This window comes from Thalassophryne amazonica, chromosome 8 (genome assembly GCF_902500255.1).
Source record: "Thalassophryne amazonica chromosome 8, fThaAma1.1, whole genome shotgun sequence".
NCBI lineage: Eukaryota > Metazoa > Chordata > Actinopteri > Batrachoidiformes > Batrachoididae > Thalassophryne > Thalassophryne amazonica.
Genome location: NC_047110.1, coordinates 24,410,282 through 24,423,314, shown reverse-complemented (window position 1 = coordinate 24,423,314; position 13,033 = coordinate 24,410,282). Strand labels below are relative to the sequence as shown.

The window sequence follows — 13,033 nt, the reverse complement described above, 5'->3', positions numbered from 1 at the left end:
TTCCTCATGTATTAGCTGATCCACCCCGGGACATTTGTCATTTCCGCCCACCTTTGTTGCAGACGCTCAGCTTTTGTCTCCTCATTTCATGCGCAAATCCTCCTAAACGCCAGTGGGACAGGGCCCTAAGATTATTTGGAATCTTAGCAAATCAGACCCCAAATCTTTGTATCAGTATCTCATATTTGGTTCCGTCTCTTGAATACAATAGCCACATCAAACCAGTGATTCATTGTCATCACTGTATTGTTGGTTTCTTCTTTTGTTCTGTTTTTTTTTTTATCTTTGTTCAGCTGTTTCCGGCAGTTTCACCCATTAATGTCCTCTTTTTGAGAACAAATGCATCAGTGATTGAGTTAAGAACTGGTGATTAAGTGGATCTGAAGTTATCTTCACAATGTTTCTCACAATGTTTCTGCCATTGGCTGTTGCTTTTCTTGAAGAACCCTTATGATGTTGGTTACTCAGTACTTCAGTGGTTTCTTTCTTTTCCATGACATTCCAAATTATTGCATTTAGTCAGTTGTCCCTGGCCAATTTGGTCCCTTGGGCCCTATTTTTATTTGGTGTCCCTTTGCAGCTAATTAACCACCAGTTATTGTGTTCATGCACTTACACAGAAATGGTACAGCTTGTCCCTTTTAAAGTTTTTTATTTTATTTTATATATATGTAAAACAACTTTCAAGTTCAAACTTCTATAAAAGACATAACAGTACAATTTCCATAAAAATTCTAACAGCATCACAACACTTGGTGGTTATCAAGTACTTCTGTTTGCAAACATACAATAAGTGAAAGACATTTTGTGAGATACCATTGACTAACCTGGTAATCCAGACCATTTCACTTTACAAATAAACTGAGAATTAGCCTGGCTGTGCTAATGTTGTTTCTCAAACAGAGACGGTGGCTGCTGCAAGCAGGTGCTTTTAATCTTTATACGCGCACAAACAGAGGCGGTGGTAGAAGACATCAAAAGCAATACTCTTTTCACTTATTGTAACGACAACATGACACTTAACTAAACTGACTAAACCAATTGAACAACAAAAACACAATAAAGCAATAACACTAACAACACTGTTAAACATGAACTACAGTAACATTTAAAACTCCAAAACCCAGAACTCCCATGGTGCATTGCAGTACAATGTCCATTGTTTATTGGTTAGCTAAAATTGGTAATTTCTCCAAAAATATTATTCCTGTCACCTTTCCGTTTTCAAAGCATTCATCCTTGACCCAAAATGCATAACCACACACAAATGTCAGCACTCCCTGGTTTCTCTGTGATGGAAGCCATACACACAGGGGCCACTTGGCTATTATAATATAGATTGTGTTAGAAAAAGTAAGTACAAAAATTCTGCCTTTATTTTAGACACCTTCTATGGGTCATTGTTGCACCTAGAATTTGTCTATGCCACCGATGCAACAGGCCATCTGTGATTTTGTTTTTTGTCCTCTTTTTGAGAACAAATGCATCAGTTATTGGGTTAAGAACTGGTGATTAAGTGGATCTGAAGTTTGCGTCACAATGTTTCTCACAGTGTTTCTGCCATTGGCTGTTGCTTTTCTTGGGGAGCCCTTATGATGATGTTTACTCATTACATCAATGGTTTCTTTCTTTTCCATGACATAACAAATTGTTGCATTTAGTCAGAGTTGCCCCTGACCATTTTGGTCCCTTGGGTCCTATTTTTATTCGGTGTCTCTTTGCAGCTAATTAACCACAAGTTATTGTGTTCATGCACTTACACAGAAATGGTACAGCTTGTCCCTTTTAAATTTTATTTTATACATAGGTAAAACAACTTTCAAGTTCAAACTTCTATAAAAGACATAACAGTACAATTTCCATAAAAATTATAATGGCATCACAACATTTGGTGGTTATCAAGTAGTTCTGTTTGCAAACATACAATAAGTGAAAGACATTTTATGAGATACTATTGACTAAACTGGTAAACCAGACCCTTTCACTTTACAAATAAACTCTCAAAACTGAGAATTAGTCTGGCTGTGCCAGTGTTGTTTCTCAAACAGAAATGGTGGCTGCTGCAAGCAGGTGCTTTTAATTTTTGCACACACACAAACAGAGGAGGTGGAAGACATCAAAAGCAATACTCTTTTCACTCATGGTAACAACAACATGACACTTAACTAAACTGACTAAACCAATTGAACGACAAAAACACAATAAAGCAATAACACTAACAACACTGTTAAACTAACATGAACATGATTTAAAACTCCAAAACCCAGACTCCCATGGTGCGTTGCAGCACAATGTCCATTGTTTATTGGTTAGCTAAAATTGGTAATTTCTCCAAAAATAGTAGTCCTATCAACTTTCCGTTTTCACAGTGTTCATCCTTGACACAAAATGCATAACCACACGCAAACGTCAGCTCTCCCTGGTTTCTCCGTGATCGAAGCCATACACACAAACGCACACAGAGGCCACTTGGCTCTTAGAATATAGATTGTGTGAGAAAAAAGTAAGTTAATAAAAATTCTGCCTTTATTTTGGACACCCTCAATGGGTCATTGTTGCACCTAGAATTTGTCTATGCCACCGATGCAACAGGCCATCTGTGATTTTAGCATTTGTGCAGTGCCTCTGATTGGTTTTCTCTCTTTTCTCAGCTTCAGATGGCTTTGTCCCATAGACCCATCTCTGGCGTTCTTGTTGGTTTGTCGTTTTTAACAACTCCTGCAGTCTCATGGATGAAGTTAAATCCAAGAGTAGACATTCAGATAAATTTAGTATATGAGGAAACTGGTATGACAGGACACATTTAGGCCAGGAGAAACATCTGTTAGTTATGTGTTCCAGTATTTTTGCTTGTTCAAAACCTGGGTGGTCTGATGCAAAGTGTTTTCTATGTTATTTAACACATGGTGGCATGTTGATCTCAAACCCAAATGTCTTAGGTGTAGAGAATAAAGGAGTGAATTGGTCACTTTGTTCCAATACTTCGGTGGGCACCATGTGGTAAACACACACTCACACACTTATACCTGCATATACATTAGTCGATTCGTTGTCAAATAATGTTGTGCATGTCTTTATTTGCAGGTAAAATGCGTTCTTTACTGCTTACGAGTGGACTTCATGTCAACGTAGTGGAGATGATGAAGAGACACTCCACATCTCCTGTTGTTTCCATCAGCGCCTGTAAACTGCTCCACCTCCTCTTTCAGGGCAGGTGCGGGTGAATAGTGTTCTGTGCCTGTTCTGTTTCTGTTTTCAGGGGCAGTTGATTTTCCACCAATAATTCTTTAAAAGTGCCATTCTTAGGACTTAATGAGGCATTGAGGCACATACCACATGCCATACCGTGTGATTTGCAGCATCCCTTGGTTTGAATCCCTAATGGGGCAAAGTCTTTGCTTTGTGTCTCTCCTAGTCTCTGAATCAGTGTTTCCTGTCTCCCAACACTGTCTCTGTCATAAAGGCTAAAAATCCCTTACTACTTGTCAGAAATAAACAATAGTAAATGAGCTCACTCACTCATAATCAACTGTTTCAATTTCAATTTATTTCATTTATGTAGCGTCAAATCACAACAAAGTTGCCTCAAGGCGCTTCACATCAGTATGGTCAAACCTTACCAACCCCATAGACAAACTGCTTATTGCAATTAAGGGTCACAGGGTTTCTGGAGCCTATCCCAGCAGTCATAGGGTGTGAGGCAGGGTACACCCTGGACAGGACGCCAGTCTGTTGCAGGGCCACATGCAGACAGACAAACACATTCACACCTGCACGAACACCTACGGACAATTTAAAGTTTCCAGTTTAAGTAACCCGCATGTCTTTGGATGTGGGAGGAAGCTGGAGCACCCGGAGAGAACCCACACAAACACAGGGAGAACATGCAGACTCCACACAGAAAGGACACAGGTGGGAATCCATCCCATGAACTTCTTGTTGTGAAGCAACAGTGCTAACCACTAAGCTATCATGCTGCCCAGTAAATTAACTCTTTCAGAAAATTCAAAAGATGAAAGCAATGTTTTATAATGGAATTCAACCTGTAATTGCAGGACGGCCAATCTGGATGAGCTGAACATGGCCATGAGTCAGATCCTGAATGTCATGAAGGTGCACAACTTTGAGCCAGAAGTTCAGCTGGAGGCCCTGCAGGCCAGCCTGGTCTTCCTCTGCCCAGGTAATCAATATGTCTTATCTTAATTCTTACATTCTGCTGTTTCCAGAGGTGACATGTCAGTCAAATGATACGGGTCAAACTATGGCATGTTCCCTCAAGTACCATGTTTGCCTGAATACGAGACTGGTTTTTTTTAATGAATCTAGAAAATATGGGCTGGTCTTTAAATCGCAGACTAGTGTTTTGTGTGTCATACCTCTGCAACAGTAAATGGTTCCACAAAGCCATGAAACAAGTGTGGGCCGTTGTGTGCGTTTGACAATACAAAAACAACAACAGGTGAACATTATGCTCTTAGGCATAACTTGTGCTTATTGTATGGAAATGAGCGGTTCTTTGCATTTTAAAACCACATTTATTTACCCACACAACTTTAACAAGATCACCTCAAGAACAAGCATAAAACATTTACATAAATAAGACTGTAAATCACACTTATTTACAGTTCTCCCAGGAGTCTTGGTGCTCCTGTTCCCACATCATATGGGAGAGTTCCCATGGGATAAAAAGCTTTTCAACCTACCATCCCTGGTTCTCAAGACCAGGCACCTAAGTGGCTCTACTCTACTCTTTTCTACTCTTCTATTTTACTCTTTCTTTTTAGATATTTAGATATACCTTAGTATATACTAGCATAGTTCCACCTTAGAACTGGAATATAATATATAAGATATACCTTACTGAATTTTCATATTGAAGTCCTCCTTTGATCTCTACAATAGGGCTATTGTGGAAGGTGCACACATTTAATCATGTTGTCCCGCTGCAATTTCATTTCAATAATCAATCCTCATTTTATTTTCATTGTTCAAAAATGCTTATGTAGACATGAAGAGAGCAGCAGAATCACACCATGCCATGCACATTTTACTTAAACCTTTCTTCTCAACCCAGACTCTGTAATAAGGACTCTAGAACTCTAAACAACTCTCAAATGACCTGAAAACAAAGATTGCTCAACATCATGGTTTAATGGAAGGCTACAAGAAGCTATCTCAAAGATTTCAGCTGTCAGTTTCCACTGTGAGGAACATAGTGAGAAAATGGAATACCACAGGCACAGTACTAATGAAGGCTTGAAGTGGCAGGCCAAGAAAAATCTCAGATAAGCTGAAACGAAGGATGGTGAGAAAAGTTATAGTCAACCCACAGACCTGCTCCAAAGACATACAACATGATCTTTCTGTAGATAGTGTCTCTGTACATCGTTCAACTATACAGCACACTTTGCACAAGGAGATGCTGGATGAGAGAGTAATGCAGAGGAAGCCTTTTTTGCATACATGCCACAAACAGAGTCGCTTGAGGTATGTTAAAGCACATTTGGACAAGCCAGCTTAATTTTGGAATAAGATGCTGTGGACTGATGAAACTAAAATTGAGTTGTTTGGACATAACAAAGGGCGGTATGCATAGCTAAAAAAGAACACAGCATTCCAAGAAATACACTTGCTACCTACAGCAAAATTTGGAGGTGGTTCCATCATGCTGTGTGGCTGTATGGCCAGTGCAGGTACTGGGAATCTTGTTAAAGTTGAGGGTCACATGGATTCCAGTCAATATCAGCAGATTCTTGAGAACAATGTTCAAGAATCAGTGACAAAGTTGAAGTTGTGCCAGGGCTGGATCTTTTAGCAAGACAGCGACCCTAAACACTCCTCAAAATCTACTAAGGCATTCATGCAAAGGAACAGGTTCAATGTTCTGGAATGACCATCTCAGTCCCCAGACCTGAATATTATTGAAAATCTGTGGTGTGATTTTTAAGCGGGCTGTCCGTGCTCGGAAACCAACAACCCTGAGATGTTTTGTAAAGAAGAATGGTCCAAAATACCTTCAACCAGAATCCAGACTCTCATTGGAAGCTATAGGAAGCATTTAGAGGCTGTTATTTCTGCAAAAGGAGGATCTACTAAATATTAATGTATTTTTTTCTGTTGGGGTGCCCAAATTTATGCACCTGCCTAATTTTGTTTAAAGAATTATTGCACACTTTCTGTAAATCCTATAAACTTCATTTCACATCTCAAATATCACTGTTTGTCTGCTATATGATACAACCAATGATTTATAAAGGGAAATCATCAGGAGTGTCCAAACCTTTACAGACAACTGTGTGTGTGTGTGTGTGTGTGTATATATATATATATATATATATATATATATATAATAAGTATTTGAACACCCTGCTATTTTGCAAGTTCTCCCACTTAGAAATCATGGAGGGGTCTGAAATTTTCATTTTAGGTGCATGTCCACTGTGAGAGACATAATCTTAAAAAAAAAAAAAAAAAAAAAAATCCGAAAATCACAATGTATGCTTTTTTAATAATTTATTTGTATGTTACTGCTGCAAGTAAGTATTTCAACACCTGTGAAAATCAATGTTAATATTTGGTACAGTAGCCTTTGTTTGCAATTACAGAGCTCAAACGTTTCTTGCAGTTTTCACCAGGTTTGCACACACTGCAGCAGGGATTTTGGTCCACTCCTCCATACAGATCTTCTCTAGATCTTTCAGGTTTGGAGTTTCAGCTCCCTCCAAAGATTTTCTATTGAGTTCAGGTCTGGAGACTGGCCAGGCCACTTCAGGACCTTAAAATGCTTCTTACTGAGCCCCTCCTTAGTTGCCCTGGCTGTGTGTTTGTGGTCATTCTCATGCTGGAAGACCCAGCCATGACCTAATCTTACAAAGAATAATATAACATAGAAAATATACCACACATAGAACTTAGAACAGGTGGGTCACCAAGGGGGGGTGGGGTGGGGGGGTGGGGGGGTGGGTGCATTTCAAAAAATAATAAGAACATAGACAGTACATTTGAATAGCAACAGGTTACCATAATAAACCTTGATAAAATGCCAAGTATGAAGGAGTTGGGGCATTGGCTCGAACCCACCCACCTTGTGTATGTGGACCACCTAAGTTGGTCCAACACCATTATCATTATCTACACCATAGTGTTATAGCTGAGAAAAGCAAGTGGTATAACCCATTGGAGTCTCATTTGAAATAGTTATTCCAGTGCAACCCAAGGACCCTACGGAGAGACCTAGACCAGACATACAGTTGTTGCCTTAGGTCACTGGTTAGTATTCAAGTCTCACAACCATACTGGGAGACTGAAAGCACCAGGACCCCAAAGATCTGTACACAAGTTTGGCAATTAGACTGTATGCAGATACAGTTTCTAATGATTAAGTCCAGGAAGTCATTGAAAGCCCGGATCTTAATCTTGATTGAGGACAATCACAAACACAGACCCTTGTATCCAATCAACATGGAGCCACACAAGGTTTATGTGACTGCAGATTACGATATTTAAATTTTCAAAAGAAACCATTACAGTCTTCTGCAGCATCAGTGCATTTAATTAGATTCCTCATTGTGAATGAAACAGTTTGTGTTTATACTTTATTTGGATCTGTAGTTTGTGTGTCTGTGTGTTACCAGACAGGTGTTTACAGGAGGATGGCATCTCAGTGGCTGACCCTGACTTGGCTGACGTATCATTGAAGGTCTTGAAGAACCAGTGTATTGTCGAAGGAGCTCACATCATCTACCTTGAAGTTCTCAACAGGGTATGAATAAAGTTTTTAAGTCCATGTGTGACTTAAACACCGCAGTAGAGCTCGTATGAGTGCACCACGAAACATCGCACCGACGGGCAAGAACAGCTCACAGTGTGAGCTGCTGCAACTGCAGCTGTGTTCCATGGGATGAGCTGCACCACATCGTGCAGCTGATGTGCAGGAAAATAAAATAAAAAACAGCTATATAATTAGTGAATATCACTGGGTTGATATAAATAATACATAAAAGGGGGCGCAATACAGAACCCTGTGGTTAAATAACCCTGGTTAAAAAAAAAATTGCCACTCACAGGATTTGAACCCACACGCTCTGAATACCAGACGGAAACTCTACCATTGCGCCATAATCACTGTCTTGTAACAGAAGCATGAAATGGCTAAAATCTAACGTATTTTCTAAAAAAAGAAAGAAAAGCGCTGTGACAACTGATCAAACAGCGTTTGGTACGGTGTATTTCTGCTGAAACGTGACTGAAAGCGGTATATTTGTCATACTGTCACCTGTCATATGGTCATGCGGCGTGCCGCTCACTGTCCTGTCAGACAGACGTGATGTTCACATCACCTGCTGCATGTCCACATAAACTGGCAGTCCAGTTAAACTGGAACAGCCTGTTAATGTGTGCGCTCTCCAGCCCATCGCAGAAGCAATATATGTTTTTATGTTTTTCTGTGTGAGGACCGCAAGTGTATGCGCATGTCAATCATAATATGGTATGTATTTGCCAACTCTGATGTCACGCACAGCGCACAGCCAAAGGTGTCACTCTGTGATCAGATGAGATGCGCCTCGTCTGCGGGGGGGGGGAAACACACGCATGCACGTGTTGGGGGGGCGCGACACATACACACGTACACTTGTTGGAGATGCCGACGGCACGCCACATCTCGGCAACTCAACAGTCGTGTGGAACTTCGACAAATTTCACTGCCAGCACGACAATGGTTGTCTAAAAATTGTTGTCGTGCCAAGACTGCAACTGGCCTCATATTTTCTAAGTGCCAAACAAACAGTGTTAGATGTTCGTGCATGCCAGTTGGAATTTGGCTGACACCTTTGATTGTTTCACACAGTCTTTCAGCCGCTGGTGTGTGCAAATAGTTGTAGCAACAGGTGTATGAGGCGTTAGAGGCTGGGACAGTTGTACACGGTTTGCACACGATTCCTGCATTATGTGCACTTCGACCAAACTTCACACTATGTGTGAAGGGGCCCTAAAATTCAGAATTGATTATTTCAGTTTGATCCAATATAGATTTGGGTTAGTGTTATTAAAACTGTTTTTTGAGCTTTTACCTGATTGTCTCATTATGCAACATATTAATACTTGTATTATATTGGTTCATTGCTCCTGACACACATTTCTACACTCTTCTGTGTTTTGGGCTGATGCCTCATAACAAAGACAAAAAAACTATGGCTTTACTTCACAAAATTTGGCCCTCAAAATACAAGCAATAGTGTTTCAGAGGGTTATATTTTATGGGGGAGAATGCCCCCGTTCCCCCCATAATACTTGCACTTGCTGCACGGTACGCTGCAGGAGAACTTTTCTCCTGCAGCAGGAGAACACGGCTCTGGGAAATCTTCTCTTGCAGTGTGCTGCTCAGCAAGTACTGGGGGAAAAGGCAGGAGAACCATTTTTCCTGTTGGAGAACTTTTCCCAAATGGATTAATGGGATTATTAACCATCAGATGACTCTAAAGTCAGTTTTAAGCAGACTTGAGGCTGTTTTAAGCAGAAACTAGGAGATAATCTGTAACGTTTTGAAATGACCGATGTGCAGTGAATGCATCAGCCAGCAGCTCCTTTAGCCACGGTGCTCTGATCGCTTCTTCTGTCTTTTATGATGAAATAATGCTGAATTTATGTGGAAATGATTGTTGTACAAAAGCTTCAGATATCTGTCGCTGAGATAGATGATGACTGGAGTGCAGTTTTAAGCAGAAATGAGGTGATAATCAGTGAACTGCGACTGATGACGCATGCTCAGTGAAGGCAGGGCGGACCGATTTTTAGGGGGGACCAATCAGTCAGCGACACCAGTAGTTACGATTGACATCTTTAAATGGCTTTGAGAGGTTGATGAATAGTAGACCCGCTGCTTCTGAGAGACACGATCATTTTCCCCGTTACACACCCTCGGAAACAGTGGCTTTCAGGCGGCTGATGAGAACCCTGATACACAGAGTGTGTGTATGTACGTGTAAATGTGTGTGTGTGTGTATGTATGTGTGTCTGTGTGTGTGTATATATATATATATATATATATATATATATATATATATATATATATATATATATATATATATATACTCCACACAGCAGCTGACTGGCAGTTGCAGGTTGACCTGGGTAGGCAGCTGAGGTTCCCCCAGCACATCGCAACAACATTCCTTCGCCCAGATATGATCATGACCTCTCAGTCTTCGAAACAGCTGATTATACTGGAGTTGACAGTGCCCTGGGAAGAAAACATCGAGGAGGTCAATGAGAGGAAGAGGGCTAAGTACCAGGAACTGGTGGAGGAGTGCAGGGAGGGAGGCTGGAAGACGGTCTATGAGCCCATAGAGGTAGGCTGCAGGGGATTTGCAGGGCAGTCTCTGTGCAAGGTCCTCAGCTGCCTGGGCTTCGTAGGAGCGGCAAAGAAGAAGGCCATCAAGTCCGCAAGCGAAGCCAACGAAAAGGCCACCAGGTGGCTTTGGGTGAAGAGGGCAGATCCGTGGGCTGCTACTGGGATGCAAGTCGGGGCTTGATTACCCCCGGCTGGGTCGCTTGGGTGAGGGTGTATGATGTTGCAAGACCCGAAACACCCGATGACCCCAGGATACATCACTGATGATGCGTCCCAGTGCATCCATGAGGTGTATTTTGAATATTTAGTATCTGGCATAGCCAGTGACTCCTAGGAACAGACTAGGTGACAACCAAGAATAGTTTGGTCGACTACTGGAGAGACAGTTGACAGCACGGAAAGACGGCACCCTGGGCAGGTTGGGTTAGCAACCCAACCTGTATCTTTCGTGAGAGAGAACACAATCAAGCTACGGAAAGCCCTACAATGAGATAACCCCAGGAGATCCCTAGAGGGGGGGAGGATGAGATCTCCAATCGGACGGACCACACGGTGATGACCCAGGCAAACGGACAAACGACGAACGTAACATGCATTTGCGGAAAGCTGTGCAAGAACCATCGTGGCCTGAAAATCCATCAGGCTAGAATGAAATTCTTGGAGAAAGACAATGAGGTACAACGCTCAGGTCTTGTACCTGGTGAGACGCAGGAGGAGCCCGGCCAGGAGGCAACCCACAGAGCCCAGTCCCTCCACGTACCTCAGACTCTCAATCCCAGCAGAGTAAGTCCACAGCAGCGGATTAAGTGGCCCCCAGCCAGCAAGAGGAGCGAGTGGCAGCAGTTTGACAAGGATGTGTCAAACATCATCCAGGCCACAGCCAAAGGAGACGCGGACAGCCGACTTACATCAATGACCACCATCATCATCAGCTATGCCTCAGAAAGATTTGGGCAGGTGGACAAAGGAAAATCAAAACCCACTTCCTACACAATGAGCTGAAGGGCCACCCGGATACATCATCTGTGCCAGGAGCTTCGTACCCTCAAGAAGCAGTACAAGGCTGCAACTGAGGAGGAGGAGCAACCCTTAGCGGAACTGAAAAACATCCTGCACAAGAAGCTGATGACTCTTCGCAGAGCAGAATGACACCGGAGACGGGGAAGGGAGAGGGCAAGGAAGCGAGCGGCTTTCATCGCCAACCCCTTTGGCCTTACCAAACAACTGCTAGGGGACAAGCGCAGTGGCCGGCTTGAGTGCTCTATGGAGCAAGTAAACCGCTTCCTCCAGGACACTGTGAGTGACCCTCTGAGAGACCTGGAACTGGAGCCCAACAAAGCTCTCATCAGCCCAGATCCCCCAACAACAGAGTTCAACCTGAAGGAGCCAAGCCTGAAGGAGGTTGAGGAGGTTGTCAAGGCGGCCCGCTCTGCGTCAGCACCAGGCCCCAGTGGAATTCCTTATCTGGTCTACAAGCGCTGCCCGGAGCTTCTACGGCACCTGTGGAGGATCCTGAAGGTGATTTGGAGAAGGGGAAAAGTGGCCGACCAGTGGAGGCATGCTGAGGGAGTTTGGATCCCCAAAGAGGAGATCTCACGAGACATCAGTCAGTTTCGATCCATCTCACTGCTGAGCGTGGAAGGGAAGGTGTTTTTTAGCATCGTCTCACGAAAACTGACCGAGTTCCTCCTCAAGAACAGCTATATTGACCCATCAGTTCAGAAGGGAGGGATCTCTGCTCCTGGCTGCTTGGAACACACTGGGGTCATCACACAACTCATCAGAGAGGCCCATGAGAACAAAGGCGACCTAGCTGTGTTGTGGTTGGACCTGGCCAACGCCTACGGGTCCATACCACACAAGCTGGTTGAGCTCGCTCTCCACCTCCACCATGTTCCCAGTAAGATCAAGGACCTCATCCTGGATTATTGTAATAACTTCAGGATGAGCGTTACTTCTGGGTCAGAGACATCGGACTGGCATCGCATTGAGAAAGGGATAATTACAGGCTGCACCATCTCTGTTGTCCTCTTCTCCCTAGCCATGAACATGGTGGTCAAGTCAGCTGAGGTGGAATGCAGAGGGCCCCTGACCAAGTCAGGTGTACGACAGCCCCCCATCAGAGCCTATATGGATGACCTCACCGTAACAACCATGTCAGTCCCGGGGTGCAGGTGGATCCTGCAAGGGCTCGAAAAGCTCATCACCTGGGCAAGGATGAGCTTCAAGCCCTCCAAATCACGATCCATGGTGCTGAAGAAGGGGAAGGTGAGTGACAAGTTCCGCTTTTCCATCTCAGGAACTGTCATCCCAACCATCATGGAGCAACCCGTGAAGAGTTTGGGGAAACTCTTCGACTCCACCCTGAAGGACTCAGCAGCCATCCAGAAGGCCAGCTTAGAACTTGGAACTTGGCTCACCAAGGTAGACAAGTCTGGCCTGCCTGGTAGGTTTAAAGCCTGGATCTACCAGCATTCAATCCTGCCCTGCATCCTGTGGCCCCTGTTGATTTATGCAGTCCCAATAACAGCAGTTGATTCCCTAGAGAGGAAGATCAGTGGCTTTCTTCGAAAGTGGCTGGGACTTCCTCGCAGCCTTACCAGTGTTAACATCCTGCAGCTTCCTCTCAGTGGTCTCACAGAAGAGTTCATGGTGGCACGCACCAGAGAAGTTCTACAGTAC

The 13,033-nt window shown here is 43.3% G+C and overlaps 1 protein-coding gene across 1 annotated transcript in view; it reads left to right on the top strand.

Moving 5' to 3' along the window:
- The window catches only part of lrrk2 (leucine-rich repeat kinase 2), a 205,342-nt gene that overhangs the window by 36,827 nt on the left and 155,482 nt on the right, over positions 1-13,033 (top strand). The window contains 3 exon segments of the mRNA XM_034175890.1: positions 3,085-3,214; positions 4,056-4,180; positions 7,635-7,762. Coding sequence (XP_034031781.1) covers positions 3,085-3,214; positions 4,056-4,180; positions 7,635-7,762 — 383 coding nt within the window.